The following is a 19,993-nucleotide window of genomic DNA, read 5'->3' as shown; positions in this document are numbered from 1 at the left end:
GATTAAACAACTGATGCATGAAATTATATCAGTTTGTTTCCAATTGTATTTATGGTATCGGAGGAGTTCCTATGCTGGGGGGGTGGAGTTCTTTATATTTTTTGGATCCTGTAACATCTAATAAATACAGATTCCGACCAAACTGAAACAGACTAATTATTTATCAGTTGTATCCCATAGGAAGTCTATTTCTTAATGGTTCGGAGTTTTGTTTTGCTTTTGTTTGTTTTTTTGTTTGTTTTTTTTAAATATGTGTCAAAGAACATAAATAGGCCTGATAAATAATTGAGCTCAGTTTAATATGAGACGTTATATTTACTTTCACTTCATCATGTGTTCAGTATATAATTGTGTTAAATATAAAAATAAATTGTGCTGCTGTTATAACATATAATACACTGCAGATTTTCTAAAAATAAAAATGTTTAAAATGTAATAAAACAATATTAAATTTAGTATCTGAAATACAGTCTTTTCTCCTTTGGTATTACTAATATCCAGTGAAAACAGCCGCAGATCGCCGCAGATCCAGTGGAGATGGAGAACAGATCCTGTAGTGCTCTGCACATGAGAGCTGAAGGCAGAGCCGCTTCTTAAAATGAACTTATGAAAGCAGCTTAACTAATTGCTGGAAATAGATAATGATTCAGGTCTTCAGTGCAATTATTGGTTTTCCAAGTGAAATAAACAGCTGTTTCAATGACAAGGCTGCAGGAGCAAATCCATAGAAAGCATTGGATTTCTGCAGCCCCGGCTTCAAAGTCATAAAAATATTTGGTAGCTCTCAGGTCGCTGATATTTGTCATGGCAGATGGCGGTTCCGGGATGTCATTCCAATATTACTAAAATATTGGAAAAATATCTGCAAAAATAATAATTACCAGAATACTGCTAGGTATATGCAACACGGAAAATTCACAGCACTGATTTTAACTATGAGAAAAGAAATCAAACGCATGGTAGAAAAACCGCACCTGGACATGGCACTGCACTTAGTGCACACAGCTCTGACAAATAGGTGGCTGTGCTCAGGGTTTCATAGATTTGGACACTACGGTAATTGGATAGGTGTGTGGGTGCTGGGGCAGGCTTGTGAGGGCTGCTGGGTTAATACACTGTGTGGCACGGATGGAAGACCTTACTTAAAATATTCCTCTGCAAATAATTGAATTGCCAGCTTGCATTAGGCGCAGTATGAGTGGATGGCAGCCTGGCGTCCTCTTCATTCATCCTCTGCGCCCAGATCATAGTTAAAACTTCATGGCGGAGTCTACTCCAGCAGATGAGAAAGCAGGGCTGGTGCCCATTACAAATCCTTGCTCTCAGCAATACACATGGAGAAAGGCGCTGGCAGGAGACAGAAGAGAAAGGGTTACTTTATCAGTGGAGAGATCACTGTGCACTTTGCTTATCTGTGTCTATGATGTGGACACACGAGGGTGATCACTGGTCAAAGCTAATTACTGGGGACCTTTCCCAGCCTATGTACTGTGCCTTATCTTAGTCAATTTCCTACAATGCCCCTCTGAGATCTATCTTATCTATTCTATCTGTAAGCCAGCAGGGACTACAAGTAGCAGCACACTGCTTTATGCACGCAGACTGCTACACTCTCTGCTTGTAGCCGGGCAGTAGGTGTTGTGGTCTCAGGCAGCTGATCAAAGCCCTGCTGCTGGCTACTAATATTTCTCACTTTATTACACGTGTCACAGGCAGTCTTGCATGCCTGGAGATCACACAGGTATAAGTGGGCATCTCGGGACCGCCAAGGATTTATATTGATGAAAAATCGTCCACACTTCAGGGCTGGGAACAAACTTTACACTTGAACTTTTCAACTCTGGCTGCTACACCGGCTGAGACAGGGGTCCAGGGGGTCAAGTACAAGAGAGTGACAATGGGAAATAGTGCAAAGCTTCCCGGTCCATGCTATCTGCACGTGTACAAAACACATAAGAACAGCTTTCTTGTTTATTGTTCTTGGTTTGTTTGATAGTTATAATTAAAAAAATATCTAAACTAGAAGGGATCTGTTTCACTCCTACTAACATGTCTGTAGTGGTATCCCCTGCTATGGCTTGTTGGAGTGATGCTCTTTCCCCGGCAGTAAAGAGCGGCTTTGCCCTGGGAAAAGAACAGGCAGACTTGGCAGGTTTGAGAGGTCCCTGAAGCGTGGGGTGGTTCCTGGCTCTGATGATGTTCGGGGCTGCCCCTGGGTATACATCCAGCCCCCCTATCTATAAATCCACACAGCCAGACGTCTACATGCAATCCCCTGCTCATAGAAAAGCACATTTGCAGGAAGGTGCCAGCAGTGGACCGGATTTCATCAGGTGCAGCTTTCGGTTCCATAGCATCAGGGCATGATCCACACAGAGCGATTGTAATGTGTTGTTTGCCGGTGAGGGCTGCAGGTAATTGCCATGTTAATGACACGCTCCAGCGACCGCAGGAAGCCACCGACCTCCTCATACCCCGGCCAAAACCTGGAGCCAGGAAATCCTGACAATAAATCAATTCGCCATTCAAAAAGTGGGATCAAACGCCTGTGCGGGGCGCAGTGGTGCAGCTCGCTGATGACAAGGACATCATTTCCTAGGAGTAGCCAGGACTGCTGGGGACACGAGCTCCAGGTGTAGCTGGGAAATCTTCATTGTGGGAAATCCTATTACACTCTGTCCAGTCCAGTCCTGGGTGTGCGTCTGTTCAGCCAGTCTACCTGCTGACTTGTATGGCATGTATGATGGCGAGAAGGAATACAAGAAGGGAATAAGAGCAAATAGTTCAGAAGGGGCAGCAGTGAAAGCGACACGTCCCCTGACAGCAGAGTGCAGCTGTCGCCCTATGGGCTCTATAGGAGCTGGCATCTCCAGACAGCACTCCTCAGCCTCTGTTTTACATGAGAAACAGCACATATGCAGAGAGGAAGAGGGGGCGGCGAGGGGTCGCCCTATTGATTCCATTTTTTACCGTTTACCAATAAACGAGCAGAGAATAGAAACAAACAGCTGAGAGGAGAGTGACAAGAAGCATTGTTGGGGACATGCCATGCCGTCTGTACACACAAAGGACACAGAGACAACGGGGAATGGATGCTATGTCCCTCCTCACAAGGGAATGCACCTTCCAAATTCTGCAGAACATCCTGGAGCTGGAGGTATGAAACTACCGCACCGTAAAGTACTACTCCGGCAGAAGCGTGTGAACGCGGCTCAGAACATCCATCCTGTCCCCGCTCCGGTCTGCAGAATATCCGCAAAGAGTTCTCTATTTGCGCTTGTATTTTTCGGTTTCTTTCCCATTTTGGGCTAATTCTAGATTGTATGCTGTGGAATCCATAACCGTCCTTGGCATGCACCCCTGTTTCCATTTCAATAGTATGCTTCTTTCCATCACAAAATGTGCCTCGTGTGAACAAGCGATGCCAGGGACAATGTGCAAAGCGGCAGAAGCGGGCAGATTCATTAACACCTAGTACCGACCCGTCAGACAGAAACAGCCCTGTGTTTGCTAATGTTTATTTACACTGTGCGTTATACATCAGACACTTCCTTCACATGAATCCCCCGGACACAGCGGACCCAGACCCCCGAATCCCACTTCTACAATACACACCTTCAGCTGCGGGTCGCTCTTTTCCTCACATCCCTTCCACTCCGAAGCCTAAGACAAAATACAGGATATACATAAGATAAAAACAAAATAGAAATGATCATTTAACGCATATGTTACAAGAAAGCTCGGGGGGAGGATGCGAAATACTACATTATTACTACAGAAAGGCGTCATTTCATTATGTATATAGATATCGATAGATAGATATCTCAAAGACACTACATTACTAAAATAAACAGCAGGGGCTGTGTGTGGTATACCAGTAGAGAAGAAATCATTTCTAATATGTATACCCATCTATACATTACCTGCCATGTTTTATCATGTCTGCGCTGGAAGAAACTTGTACACTTATCATACTTGATGTATTATTACCGTTGTGCTGTGGATCCACCTCTTCAATATATTGAGTGAGTATAAAACATGGAAATATGACACTAGCTGGAAAGGTTTTGCTTTCCCTATTTGTAGGTATGAGGTTCCAGTACTATTAGAGCTTGGTGTGGTGGTTAATGGTTTAACATGAGCACTGGAGGAAGCTGATTGGCCCAGGCTGGCTGTGTCGTCACTGACTTGGGCATAAGGCGAGCTCTACGGCAGCTGAGAACATGCAGTCCAGGGAAGACACTTCACATAGGAAGAGCAGTCCCAGACCTGTAGGACCACAGGCAGCATATTAGGAGTAGTTATTCTACCATACAGCTAGCTGGAGAAGAACCTGCTGCTCTCTATTCAACCTGCCAGGACTGTATCGTGGAGAAGGACCAGACCTGGAGGACCTTCATGGGCTATAAGGACCTTCCTTCGTGCACAAGGCGGCAGAACCAGTCCACCTCGGGGATCCGAACCTAGAGCCAATTAACCCCCCTTCCAGAGAGCTTTGTGAAGCCTCTCAGTGCCAATGCTGGCACATTAGAGCCAACCACTGGGCATTTGGTTTGGGAAGCACTTTCATCTCTGACTGAGCAACCTCTCACGCCTCCTGTCCATTGATATCGGTAGTCTGGGATCTCCATCATTTAGAGGAGCTATCTGCAGAAAGACGGCCCTTCAGCCACACTGGTGTTACAGAGCTGCTAAGAGTTTGGGGCCCCTGTCTCGTGGATCTTCCAGCAACCCTCAATATATCAGCCAACCAAAGACGATGGTGCACTGTGCTGGATGCGAGAGGCCCATCCTGGACCGCTTCTTGTTGAATGTTCTGGACAGGGCTTGGCACGTCAAGTGTGTACAGTGCTGTGAATGTAAATGCAATTTAACGGAGAAATGTTTTTCTAGAGAAAGCAAGCTTTACTGTAAAAACGACTTCTTCAGGTGAGTGACAAGAAGCTGTACTTCTCTCCAGCTGCTGCTAGCGCTATCTGTATGATATGGCAGTATGTAACTAGTGTACTCATACACAATCTGTATAGTATAGTCCATGTCACCATCGTGGTAGACATCAGGCACCAGGGACTGACTACAAATCCTCCTTGTGGAGGGGGAATTTATTTAGCATCTGATGAATATTTTAGTGGTGACAAAGTGGAGATAAAGACTCCTTGGAGATGTAAAGCCGGCGATCAGCAGATGCCAGCATGTCTTTAGAAGCCCGGCCACCGTAATGGCCTGGTAATGACACAGCCCGGGACGCTCCTCTCACCCGGCTTTTCGGGGGTCAGGCGGTCGCTGCAATCATCATTTGATGGATGAAAGGGACGAGTTTTGCTGAGATAAAGGCTGATCTTTCTGCTCCCTTCATGTAGATGGGCTCGGGCAGGGAAATGGCATGTTTGCTGCTCCTGACGAGGAGGAAAATATGACCCCATATCCCGCAAGCAGGCGAGGAATCCATATTCAGCCGCCCTAAGTAAGGACTTTTCTTGGCTATTAAATATTCGCCTTCTTATTGCAGCTGCTATTTTATAAGAACTGATGCTGCCTATTATAAGAGAGGGTATAGAAGTGCCCAGAAAGCGGCAGGCAGAAGCCGCCCTTTGTGTACACGCACAAGTATTTGTGTATTGCTGGAAGGAAATGACACCTTGTCCGGCGGCCCCAGCTCAGGCCCCGGGTAAGTACTGGCGCAGATTTTAGGAAAGAAGTGATAACTGGATCTGGACAGCAGAGGTGTTTGAGGAGGAAACCACACAGCACACAATCAACATTACACCTACTTATCTACGGCCAGAAGTCACTGATCTTCCTTATTTGCAGTCCAAGCTCCGAAAAACCAATACACTAAAATTGAGACAAACAAAAACCGCAGACATCACACCATTCAGACACATAGAATATGCGGAAAACAGGTGACGCGCCTTCTATGTGCTGTGGCAATATTGTCTGATTGTGCTAAGATCCAATGATTTAAAGGATAAAAATTCAGACTATAAGAAGTACAAATAAACCTCAGCAAAATGTGCAAAAGCTATAATAATGTAATCCATCCACAGGAAATGTATTCGTGTCAGCAAATCTCAGAGTTATGACCAGACGTGTATGCTAAATTGTAATTACTGAATATAATAGCAATGTCCACTAGGAATGGTCTTCAATTGTGTCAACGTGTACCTTCCGCTTTTCCTCAATATCATTTGTATAAAAATAGCCATGTAATAATAGAAATGTAATAATAGCCATGCTTGGAATATAATTATTAATAATAATAATAAGCATCATGGAAATCCTGCGGAACTGAGCATCCGTGGCGCTATTATCAGCTCACACATACTTCGTTTTCCCTATGACTGCACTTTATCTGTATATGGAAGAACTGACCGTGCCTTCTACCTTTGCCTCATCTAGACGCTTTGGTACCAAGTGTGCTGGCTGTGCCCAGGGAATCTCCCCCAGTGACCTGGTCAGGAGGGCAAGAAGCAAAGTGTTCCACTTGAACTGTTTCACATGTATGATGTGCAACAAACAGCTCTCCACCGGAGAGGAGCTCTACATCATCGACGAGAACAAGTTCGTCTGCAAAGAAGATTACCTAAACAACAACAGCAACCCTGCCAAAGAAAACAGTCTTCTCTCAGGTAAGCCCCGAGCCCCCTCCACCATAGACAGATAGATAGATATTAGATAGATTAGACTTCACCCACTCATACAAACAAGGCACACATTTCTTATATCCTGCTATCCTTGTTAGTTTCTCCTTGTATTTACTTTAATTTCTTCTGGTTCCCGCCCCTCCACTAAGATACATAATGATATAGATAGATATAGATACAAAAATAGATAGAGATGATATAGCTAGATAGATGGATACATAGATAGCTATGATATAGATAGATAGATAGATACTTCATCCATACAAAGAAGGCACACATTTCTTATTCTGGTATCCTTGATAGTTTATCCTTGTTTTTTTCTTTAATTTCTTCTGGTTCCCGCCCCTCCACTAAGATACATAATGAGATAGATATGGATAAATAAATAGATATGATATAGATAGATAGAAACATAAATAGATAGACATGATATATATAAATAGCTATGAGATAGATAGATAGATAGATACTTCATTCTTACAAATAAGGCACACATTTCTTATATCCTGCTATCCTTGTTAGTTTCTCCTTGTATTTTACTTTTATTTCTTCTGGTTCCCGCCCCTCCACTAAGATACATAATGAGATAGATAGATAGATATGGATAAATAAATAGATATGATATAGATAGATAAATAAATAGATAGAAATGATATATATAAATAGCTATGATATAGATAGATAGATAGATAGATAGATAGATACTTCATTCATACAAATAAGGCACACATTTCTTATATCCTGGTATCCTTGATAGTTTCTCCTTGTATTTTACTTTTATTTCTTCTGGTTCCCGCCCCTCCACTAAGATACATAATGATATAGATAGATATAGAGAGATACATAAATAGATATGATATAGCTAGATAGATACTTCATCCATACAAAGAAGGCACACATTTCTTATATCCTTGTGAATTTCTCCTTGTATTTTACTTTTATTCCTTCTAGTTACCACCCCTCCATTAAGTTACAGAAATAGATAGATAGATAGATATGAGGTAGATAGATAGATATAAGGTAGATAGATATGAGGTAGATAGATATAAGGTAGATAGATAGATAGATAGATAGATATGAGATATATAGATAGATAGATGGATATGAGGTAGGTAGATAGATAGATATGAGATATATAGATATGAGATATAGATAGCTAGATATGAGGTAGATATATAGATATGAGGTAGATAGATAGATAGATAGATAGATAGATGAGACGGTCTTGTTCACATGGCCATTGGCTCATACTAGTAAGGGTCGCAGTCCCCGGTGCGATTTTCCTTTGATATGATTCTTTCTATTTCCTTCTGGAATAGTGACAGGCAGTGACCCCAGTTTATCTCCTGACTCCCAAGACCCATCTCAAGACGACGCAAAGGACTCTGAAAGCGCGAACATCTCAGATAAGGAGACTGGGATTAACGAGAACGACGACCAGAACCTGGGGGCAAAGAGGAGAGGACCCCGCACCACTATCAAAGCCAAGCAGCTGGAGACCCTGAAGGCCGCCTTTGCAGCTACTCCTAAACCCACCAGGCACATCAGGGAGCAGCTGGCCCAAGAGACCGGCCTGAACATGAGAGTCATCCAGGTACCGCACGTCTTATTGCCGCTGCGCCTTAGACAAAAGTGAACAGGGTTGTGTTGAGTTATCTGCACCGAACTACATGTCTTCTCCCTGTCCGGGGTCACAAGACAGCATTGTAGTGTGGCCGGTGGCACTGAAATGTGGCTGTGTCCCCCAGAGAACATGCTTCATGTGCTGGGAAATAGTAGTACTACTAATAATACTAATTATTAATAATACTATTCTTGTGAAGGAGAACATAGCATAAATCGCTGGCTCACTGTTCCCATCCTTTCTCCTCATTTAAAGAATTGTACAGGGGTATAGACTTGCAAATGGACTAGAAATTAATAACCATAAATGTGAGGGGTTAATGGAAAAATAAGAATGACAATGAGGTGGGATTATTAAAAGCTGTCTAAACCCGCAGAGCCGGGTGTAATGGAGGGTTAAAAGATCATTAAGGCTAGGTTAGATTGGAAGAACTTTAGTGCCGGGATAATTAGGAGTAATCTTGTCAGGGTAATAAGAATTAACTCAATCATTCTTGACCTGAAGCGGGAAAGCCGAGCAGGGGAAGCAGAACGCCTTAAATGTTCCCTCAGAAGCATCTGAGAAGCGGTCCTGTCACGTCCTCCTCACAGCCTGGCTTCACATATGTCCGCACACACATGTACACCGCCTCACAGGCTGAGGGAGAGCTCTGGCCTCACATGTGTCCGCACACACATGTACACCGCCTCACAGGCTGAGGGAGAGCTCTGGCCTTACATGTGTCCGCACACACATGTACATGTACACCGCCTCACAGGCTGAGGGAGATCTCGGGCCTCACACGTGTCCGCACACACATGTACATGTACACCGCCTCACAGGCTGAGGGAGAGCTCTGGCCTCACATGTGTCCGCACACACATGTACAACGCCTCACAGACTGAGGGAGAGCTCTGGCCTCACATGTGTCCGCACACACATGTACACCGCCTCACAGGCTGAGAGAGAGCTCTGGCCTCACATGTGTCCGCACAAACATGTACACCGCCTCACAGGCTGAGGGAGAGCTCTGGCCTCACATGTGTCCGCACACACATGTACACCGCCTCACAGGCTGAGGGAGAGCTCTGGCCTCACATGTGTCCGCACACACATGTACCGCCTTTACTGTCAATCATTCCACTCTTTCATTATCTCTAGTGTTTCCTTACAACGAATCTATCTACAGTTATGAACTCCCGCCTTTTCTAATGAAGGGACGTTTATATTCTTCTTCTCAGCCTGGCACTGGCACAACCTTGTCGTGTACCACTCTGGTGTTGTGCCATTTGCTTTCCGCTGACTGAAGGCAGATGCCACTGGTCGGCGCATGCGCAGTATGCCAGTAATGTGGGTTACTGGGCTTCAGCTTGGGTTGTCCATGCAGCTCCAGCCCAGGGTGAACATGTTAGCCACCACATAGTCTATAGCAGTGATGGCGAACCTTTTAGCGACCGAGTGCCCAAACCCAAAACCCACTTATTTATCGCAAAGTGCCGACTTGGTAATTCACCCTGAATACTACAGTCCAGTATAGTGTATCTTCCATGTACTTTATCATTTAGCTATTTTACCCTGCCTACATTCAGTGCGCTGCCTGCGCTGTTCATCGTGCGCCCTGCAGACTTATTCCAGGATGTGGGTGCCCACAGTGAGGGCTCTGAGTGCCACCGGTTCACCACCACTGGTCTATAGTTTCCATACTAGGGTGTGACGTCATGGGTCCAGGTCTCTTCTGAGTCCTCAATTGTTGGTGCCTTCTGGGTGATAATTAAATCAGAAGAGACTAATTAGACTGAAGGGAGACAATTATCTGTTTTGCGTCACCTTACAGAATTTACCACATTTTTATATCCTGGAGGGGTGTTTTGTTGACAATTTAAAAATAGCGACATTTGCATATTTACTTTAGATAACCGGTCCATGAATGGCAGCCACCCTTCCTCCCTCACTGAATAGCCCCATATGTCTCTGAAATAAAAGGCCGGCCACCCTGGGAGAGCAGTAGAGCCCGAGCATGGAGGACAAGAGCTGCTTCTCTAGAGGCTTCCACCAGAACATGTGGTACTACCATACAATTCTGCCAGTCCTTCTGCCGCTACCTAAGGAGATTACTGAAGACAACTGTCTTGTCTTCCAGTTGCTTATTGTACAGCTGCAGTCACACTTGAATAAAGTGCCATAGCTGTGGCCCCTGCTCAGTTGTATCCTCAGAGTAGATGGAGGTGGATGAGCTTGGGGGAATCAGTTAGTTGGAAACAACAACCCCCTTTGACATCAGGAAGCAAATCAAGAAGTCAGTCCTAAAAATCTACCTGTTTTGGTCACTTTTTGTTCAAAAAGTATTCCCATTCCAAAAATTGAATTCATTTACAAGTCATTTCTCCCCCAAAAACATTAGCATAAGGTCTCCTGCACACAAACGTGTGCGCCCCGCGGCCGTGCTGCAATTTGCGGGCCGCAATGCACGAACACCGACCGTGGAGCAGCTGCAGCTACATTTGCTTTAATGGGTCTGTGATCCGCCCGTTCCGCAAAAAGATAGGACATGTTCTATCTTTTCGCGGAATGGAAGTACGGGACGAAAACCCACAGAAGGACTCTGTAGTGCTTCCATAGGGTTCCGTTCCGCATCTCTGGATTTGCGGACCCATTGAAGTGAATGGGTCCGCATCAGTGATGTGTAATGCCCACAAAACGACGCCCGTGTATTGCGGATCCGCAAATGCGGGCAGCACACTTTCGTGTGCAGGAGGCCTTAAATTGGATCCACCAAAGAAACGGATGCAATACTGATGTCATCCGTATTTTTTGCGGATCAGTGTTTTGTGGACCGCAAAACACAAAGTCGTGTGAATGTAGCCTAAAGGAAACTAAAAGAAAGATTGAAAGGTATGTACTGACCCCCATAACGCCCTCCAGTACTGCATGCTCGATATCCCAGGTGCCTTCTCAGGCAACAACAAGGGGCTGTGGTGTTAGGCCACCATGAGCAGGTTGCTGACAGAGGACCACCCTCCTCTGCCTCAGACGTACCGGTATGTGGAAGGAGAAGTAGATCCTGCACATAAACACTTGGGCATGTTGCTTATGGACCAAAAAAGAAAGGATTTGTCAAAGTAATCTGGTACCATGTAGTGGTGGAAATGTAGGGCTTGATGTGCTAAGCGAGGCACTTAAAGAACCCTAAGCCTAACTACCCATAAAACTAAAATACTGTATGATAATATTACAGGCTATAGTTTTAGATTTCTGGAGAAGGGAGTGATTCTGATTGCCTGACTGGAGTCGGGAAGGAATTTTCCCCATATTTTGCCTTCTTCTGAATCAGATAACAGGCTGACCTGGATGGACATGTTTTCAGCCTTACAAACTATGTTACTATGATACAAACCCAAAGCACCAGACCGTACTTGTAAAAGTATACCCCTGGAGACACTGCTCATCTCTGCTCTTTGTACTTCTGGCACATCAATTGTGTTGCCCGATGTTAAATAGTGCCCGACAGAAAATGCTGCTTGCTCAGTTTTTCTGTCCGCCGCAATCCGTGTACAGACACCAGATCTGTGTACTGAAGTGCTGTGCACATATATCAGTTGTGTCCAGCTCCAGCATAAAGCATCTAGCAAGGCACAACTGATACATGTGAAGGTAGCCTTACAGTGCTCTCTAATATTATAATCCATAACATATTTTGACTCTGTAGACACAACCAGATCAGATAACATATGAGCCTTTATCTTGTAACAATTAGTGCCCAATTAGCTTAATCAGTTAAAGAAACGCGTGTAAACAGAATGTAAGAGTGAAGTCACACGCAGCAGATTTGTGGCAGAACTGCGACTGTCCTATTCATCTGAATGGTTTTTGTAGAAATGCAGAAACAATTCGATTCACAATGGTGCATGGAATTGATTCTTAGTTGCAGAATTTCTACCAACAAATCTATGTATGAATTCACCCTAAGGGTACTTTCACACTAGCGTTAAAGTTTTCCGGTATTGATTTCCGTCCTAGGGATTCAATACCGGAAAAAACGCATCAGTTTTATCCTAATCCATTCTGAATGGAAAACAATCAGTTCAGTATGCATCAGGATGTCTTCCATTCCGTCCCTTGGCCAGAGAAAATACTGCAGCATGCTGCGCTATTTTTTCCATCCAAAATTCCGGAACACTTGCCGGATTGCCGGATCCGGCATTCATTTCTATTGAAATGTATTAAAGCCAGATCCAGTACCAAGTGTTCATGAAATTGCTGCATTGACTGATCCGGTTTTCTGGTCTGTGCATGTGCAGACCTTTAAAAATGTTAAAAAAATAAATACCGGATCCGTTTTTCCAGATGACACCAGAGAGACGGATCCAGTATTTCAATACATTTGTCAGACAGATCCGGAAACAAATTATGTCCATTTGCATACGTATTTCCAGATCCGACATGCAGTTCTGGAAACTGAACTGCCTGCCAGATTCTCCTAATGCTAGTGTGACTGTACCTTAAGGCCCCCTTGCCCTTCACGTATGTCAGTGATTCAGCTCAGTTCCCCTCCGGTGTGAAGCAAAAAAACGTTTTCTATGGGATCCAGATCCATACATGTGGTCCATACATCCAGCACATCAGTTGAGGAGCCAGATGTCCAATATGCTCAGGCCAGCTTCACATATTCGCAGCAGTCCGGCTCAGTTCCCTTCCGGGGCGGTGCAGAAGACCAGAGGGGAAGTGAAGATAAAACTGATCCCACTGATGACGCTGAATGTCAAATGCTGCATGTGGTGCATAGACGTCGGATGTGTGCACTGGAGTGCAGATCACATATATCAGTTGTGTCCAGCTCCCAGCCTGAAGTAGCTGGCCAGGCACAACCGACATGTGTAAAGGGGGGCCGCCGTGTTTCTGTCCGGCGCAATCAGTGAATAGATGCCGGATCCGTGTACTGAAGTAATTTCAATTAATACAAAAAGCCTATACTACTTATGGATATTGTCTGATTGTAATTAGTCTCTGAATCATATGACAATTTGGAAAAAACACTTGAACCCCCAACCCTCAAGGCATATCAATAACATATGGCAGGACTATATAATGAGTGGGGTTCACCATTAATAACCTAAAATCCTAGTAGTCTTTGGGTCTATCAATAGTCTCTTGAAACAACCCAGTCCATGGAGGCTGGTGTGGAGTGACACTTTACTGGAGGCCCTGGAGTTAGCCTTTAGAAAGGATACATATATGGCATATACAATTCATGTTGTTAAGGCCTCAAGCGCACAACGTTTTTTTGTGGATAGGATAGGGACCCATTCATTTCAATGGGTCAACACAAAAATGCTGATAGTTCATCCGTTGTCTGTGTTTCCCTTCAGCAAAAAAAAATTGTGCATGTCCTACTTTTTTCACATTTGTGGACAAGGATAGGCATTTATCACATGAGATCTGTGGGAAAAAAAGGATCCTCAAAAAAAAATGCTGCATTCTTTTTTTTAGTGGACGCACAATTTGCGGACACAAATAAAACACTGTTGTGTGCATGAGGCCTAAGTCTGTCAGTGGTTAGAAATCCCTTTTACTGACAGGAGGAGTTTAACCAAGGGAAGTGTACAAAGAAAAGAGCAAAACAAATGTATCCTGTATTTAGACACTTTTTTGCACCTATTAAAACTGTTTTTTAAATTGTCTCTCAAAGGTTTGTTGATAAGTCAAAAATGTTACTAAATATTTGCACCACTTTTGGATCCAAAATATTGGTGTAAATGTATCTCAGCCATAAGGTGGTATAAGTAAGAGAAGTGTGCTTTGGCTAGTTGTTCTACATTTGGCATGTCACATGACAGGTCTCCATTTTGATACATTTGGCACCATTTCCACCAACTAATACAATCCTTGGACACTACTGATAATTCCCCCATTATCATATTTATCTGGCAAGGTTTCCCTCTGTCGTGGCTACACCAGATCAAATATCATTGACTGCAACATTACTCTCTCTGGCTAGTTGACAGCTTGGCACCGCCATTAGACCGGGGCTGTTCCCGATCATTGCCCAGTGTAAACATGCCCAGCAATTCAATGACAAACAATAAAACGCTCTTTTCTTGCCGATCGCATCTTTCATGTGGACGTTACATTTATCTCCTCTTCTGCCTTGTGTAAACAGGGGGTGTGCCAGAGACAATGATGTTAACTGTATGGAAGGGGGTGGGGGCAATCAACATGGCATGAATAATCATCCAAACAAACCCCTTGTGAGCATTGATAAAATAATAATATCTATATGTAATCTCCAGCAGATACTGTGGGGCTGTTAAGCGATGGACAATTGGTATTTACTCCTTGTGAAGGTGGACTGGGGAGGAGAACAGTGGGGGCTGAGGTGTAAGGAAGAGGAATATTCAGTAATGATATGGAAATGAAATGTAAAGCAGCATTATCTATAGTCAGAGCTCCAAATTCCGCACGTCTGAACACGTATTAAACATGCAGCCTGAAACAAACAGGGTCACCGCCATTACAGCGGACACTACGCAGCCTTCTGGACGGGCTCCTCAGAGAAATACACTGGAACAACCCAGAATGTTTGCTGACTCCTCAGTTTGTACTTGATAAGTAATCAGAAGTGTGTTATGGGAAGTAATCAGTCTTCATGGGGAAGCCAGCTATGACCAATGGTGATGGTTCCCTACGGTATAGGGTGTAGATGATGAGGAGCGCAGGCGGCTGGAGGAGGATGATGATGATGATGAGCGTATGTTCCTGTGGCAGGTTTGGTTCCAGAACCGGCGATCCAAGGAGCGGCGGATGAAGCAGCTGAGCGCACTAGGAGCCCGTAGGCACGCCTTCTTCCGGAGCCCCCGGAGGATGAGACCCCTGGTGGACCGCCTGGAGCCCGGGGAGCTCATTCCTAACGGACCCTTCTCGTTTTATGGAGGTGCGTACATACCGGATACCTGTATCTGTACCTATATATACAGGACATGCCGTCTGTCATCCGTAATGTGCTCTGCGGCTTCCTCCATTGCCCAATATTTACATATTAATTGCTCTGCCTTTATCTTTGGAAGTGATCAGAGCAGGAAAGGCTCGGAAAATCCCTGGCTTGTGATGCATGAAGCAGAGGGTTAATCATTAATGGTAAAAATAAGTAAAGTGGAGTGGAAGTCATAGGCAAAGCTACAGCCAGCCTGCAGTACAGCAAAGGACATTACTATGCCCGCAGTGTCTAGAATAACCAGACAATCCAACAGAACTGGAAACAGTTTGTGAGAGCCTAATATTTTTTGCATAGTTATTATTTTGTTGTTATTATTATTATTATTACTAGAAACTATAGGATCATGTTTTAAGGATGCTTCTTAATTTAACTTCTATTGCTCTGCCATACATTGATTTTCAGTAGATTTTATTTAGCTGTTTAGTGAAAATATGTCATGATAATGAATTGACCGGGCATATCGTAGCTGTATGTACTGATGGTCAGCAAAGCCATGCAATATATTATTATTATTATTATATGGGAGATGTATTCAGTTGTATCCTTTATTAGAATGTCAGAACTATCACTTGTAGAACCCTTTAGTCTGGGCCAATGCTAGAAGACTGAATTATTACCCCTATCTATATTTCTTTCCTTCGTCTTACCAATTCCTCTGTTTGGCTTATGTATATTTCTTCCCCTGGGTTTATCGATTCCTCTGTTTGGTTTTGTAGACTACCAGAGTGAGTATTATGGGCCAGGAAGCAACTACGACTTCTTTCCTCAAGGACCTCCTTCATCGCAAGCTCAAACTCCTGTAGATTTGCCGTTTGTCCCTTCATCTGGACCAGCAGGAACCCCACTAGGCACCATGGAGCACCCATTACCGGGACATCACCCGTCTAGCGAGGCCCAGCGTTTCTCCGACATTATGTCCCACGCTCCAGGAGACTCCCCCAGCCCTGAGCCTAACCTTCCCGGTTCCATGCACTCAATGTCCGCAGAGGTGTTTGGTCAGAGTCCTCCTTTTTCATCTTTATCAGTTAACGGTGGTGCCACATATGGAAATCACTTGTCACATCCACCAGAAATGAATGAAGCTGCAGTCTGGTAGCTTTTCTTGAACAATGGACCATGTTGACATCACTCCTGACAATGGTGTGCTGTACAGAACTGGTAAATCTATGTGATAGTCCCCTCTGAATCAACAACATTGTCTGGATTGAAATGACCAGAAAGCAATGGAATTACTGAAACAACAGAAGTGAGTATTTCAGAATAAAAACTAGAGAAGCTGTAGAGTCAAGTGCTGCAACAGCATTGTTCTTCAGAGTGTCTATTTTCTGCACCTCAGAGGTTGAAGACATAAAACTAGCAGTCATATTAATAATATATTATTCACCTGAACACAAGGGTGGGACACAACCTTTTATTAGCCAAAATAGCAAATACAACAATATAAAGCCCTCAGCATCAACTCTTCTACCTTGAAAAAGCTACTGACGCCAATCGAGTATCCTCACCAAGAAGGTCTGCTGCCAGGCCTGCTATAGACTGACTACCTTCACTCCTAGAAATCTAAGACTATGGAACTCAAGCAGTCAACTGTTTACGTATATGACCTTCTATTCAGGAGCCTAAACTTTTAGTAATAATCCACTTTTAGAAACCTCTGTGAAAATCTCGAGAAAAAAAAGCAAAACGTTTTGAGCAATCAACCAAATGATGAATTCTTGTTAGTTTTGTTTTGTGTGGATGAAGGGACTGACTGGAAGGACGTGCTACACTGTGCTAGTATTTAGTCTCCAGAAGGCTACAAGAAAGGCAGGCGCCAAATAACCCAATAGCACAAATAGGCCAGAGACAAGTTCCACCATTTCCGAACATTTGATATACTTTTTAGTCCCGTTGAGCGTTCATTAATGGCTTATATAGTCCCAGACAGGTTTTATTTTTGTGTCCTTAAAAAAGTCAAAAATATTTAAATTTTATGGTCAAATATGCAGTTCCGCTGCTTCTTCTTTATATATTAAATTTGTCATACGTCTTTTATTGTTATTATTAAGCCTAAGCTTGTGTGACCTCCAGTGCATACTAGACCATTCACTGTATGAAAGGAAATGTGGAGAATTTGTGGATTTTTAATAAAAATAGAAAATCTCATGTTTACATAACTTGTACTTCATTCAGTGTATTGGTTGGTCAAAAGAATGAATCCATATTTATATGGTATGTGATTGTTCACACCTATGTTCTCTAGATCAAAAAGGCATTGTGCTAAAGCTATCCATTATCTATCTATCTCATATCTATCTAAAATCTATCTCATATCTATCTATCTATCTAATATCTATCTATCTCATATCTATCTATCTAATATCTATCTATCTAATATCTATCTATCTCATATCTATCTATCTATCTATCTATCTATCTAATATCTATCTCATATCTATCTAATATCTATCTATCTATCTAATATCTATCTATCTATCTAATATCTATCTATCTATCTATCTAATATCTATCTATCTATCTCATATCTATCTAATATCTATCTCATATCTATCTAATATCTATCTATCTAATATCTATCTATCTATCTATCTATCTATCTATCTATCTATCTATCTATCTATCTATCTATCTATCATAAAGACCTAGCAACCTCATGTCTATCTATCTATCTATCTATCTATCTATCTATCTATCTATCTATCTATCTATCATAAATACCTAGCAACCTCATGTCTATCTATCTATCACCGGTGTCTATTACTGTATTATTAGTCAGATAATATGATGATGACTTTTTATTTGTCATATCAGGGTGGGTTTCTGAATACATATAGCCATATTTCTGCCTCTAAATGTTTCCCGGCGATGAAGGGGTGGCTTGCAGTGAGGTGCCCTGGCAGGAAATGTGATGACATGATGAAGTCGCACAAATAGTCGCTTCCATCATACAGAAGGTGGCATGAGTGCGGCGTTTTCTCCATTTGTTTTCCTGCAGCTAGACACAGGAGAATCGCACTCCCTGTGCGTCTCTCTAGCACACAGATGTGAATGCCGGCTGACCTGCATGTGCCTACAGAAATATCAGCGGCTTCCAGACATAAATGTGTACAATATAATTATTAAACATTATTCTCCATTCTGAATGAATTTTATGCCACAGGTCTGGAAATGTCTGTATTATATGTATGTATATATACACACAATTTGTATCATCTAAACCATGGCCATATCAATCTCAAATCTATATGAACAGCTGTCGAGCTTTCACTATGGAAAATCTGTATCTATCCAGCTCCACTGTCCTCTCCCTTACATAAACTATGTATTCACCATGATGTGACGGTACCGTTTAGTGCCAGCAGATGCTGGGGATATGGGGAATATTCTGTCACTGGTATCTGTACCACATGTCCGTCATAGCCGTGTGTCCCTCTGTACATTCCCGCAATGTATCCATAATCTATCTATACACTATGAGATAATCTATCATATTTCTATCTGTACAGTATGATATAATCTAGCATATTTATATCTTATACAGTATGATATATTCTTTCACTGGCTATCTGTGCCACATGTCTGTCATAGCCGTTTGTCTGTACATCCCCGATGTATCCATAATCTATCATATTTCTATCTATACAGTATGATATCATCTATCATATTTCTATCTATACACTATGATATAATCTATCATATTTATATCTATATATCACTGGCTATCTGTACCACATGTCCGTCATAGCCATGTGTCCGTCCGTACATCCCCTGCAATGTATCCATAATCTATCATATTTCTATCTATACACTATGATATAATCTATCATATTTATATCTATACAGTATGATATAATGTATCATATTTATATCTATATATCACTGGCTATCTGTACCACATGTCCGTCATAACCATGTGTCCGTCCGTACATCCCCCGCAATGTATCCATAATCTATCATATTTCTATCTATACACTATGATATAATCTATCATATTTCTATCTATACACTATGATATAATCTATCATTTATATCTATACACTATGATATAATCTATCATATTTGTATCTATATATCTCTGGCTATCTGTACCACATGTCCGTCATAGCCATGTGTCTGTACATCCCCCGCAATGTATCCATAATCTATCATATTTCTATCTATACAGTATGAAATATTCTGTCACTGGCTATCTGTACCACATGTCCATCATAGCCATGTGTCTGTCTGTACATCCCCGCAATGTATCCATAATCTATCATATTTTTATCTATACAGTATGATATCATCTCTCATATTTCTATCTATACAGTATGATATAATCTATCATATTTCTATTTATATATCACTGGCTATCTGTACCACATGTCCGTCATAGCCGTGTGTCTCTATGTACAGCCCCGCAATGTATTCATAATCTATCATTTCTATTTATACAGTATGATATCATTTATGATATTTCTATATATACAGTATGATTTATTCTATCATTGGCTATCTGTATCACATGTCTGTCATAGCCACGTGTCTGTCTGTACATTCCCCGCAATGTATCCATAATCTATCATATTTATATCTATACAGTATGATACAATCTATCATATTTCTATCTATACACTATGCTATAATCTATCATATTTCTATCTATACAGTATGATATAATTATATTTATATCTATACACTATAATATAATCTATCATATTTCTATCTATACACGATGATATAATCTATCATATTTCTATCTATACACTATGCTAT

General features: G+C 42.3%; 1 protein-coding gene and 1 long non-coding RNA gene across 2 annotated transcripts; one reads left to right on the top strand and one right to left on the bottom strand.

Moving 5' to 3' along the window:
* Window positions 1–367: 367 nt before the first annotated feature.
* LOC122933328 lies at window positions 368–4,058 on the bottom strand. The gene is made up of 3 exons (XR_006388419.1): window positions 3,924–4,058; window positions 3,616–3,663; window positions 368–1,347 (listed from the first exon to the last, which is right to left on the bottom strand). It is a non-coding gene; the product is annotated as an uncharacterized LOC122933328 (long non-coding RNA).
* Window positions 4,059–4,244: 186 nt separating this feature from the next.
* LHX1 (LIM homeobox 1) lies at window positions 4,245–17,331 on the top strand. Its single transcript, XM_044286744.1, has 5 exons — window positions 4,245–4,929; window positions 6,400–6,629; window positions 7,964–8,238; window positions 15,010–15,175; window positions 15,955–17,331. The coding sequence occupies exons 1-5, from the start codon at window positions 4,760–4,762 to the stop codon at window positions 16,332–16,334; spliced, it is 1,221 nt and encodes a 406-aa protein (XP_044142679.1). The 5' UTR covers window positions 4,245–4,759; the 3' UTR covers window positions 16,335–17,331.
* Window positions 17,332–19,993: the final 2,662 nt, after the last annotated feature.

Source organism: Bufo gargarizans, chromosome 3, assembly GCF_014858855.1.
Source record: "Bufo gargarizans isolate SCDJY-AF-19 chromosome 3, ASM1485885v1, whole genome shotgun sequence".
Lineage (NCBI taxonomy): Eukaryota > Metazoa > Chordata > Amphibia > Anura > Bufonidae > Bufo > Bufo gargarizans.
The sequence above is the reverse complement of the archived record's forward strand: the minus strand, read 5'-3'. Positions and strand labels throughout refer to the sequence as shown.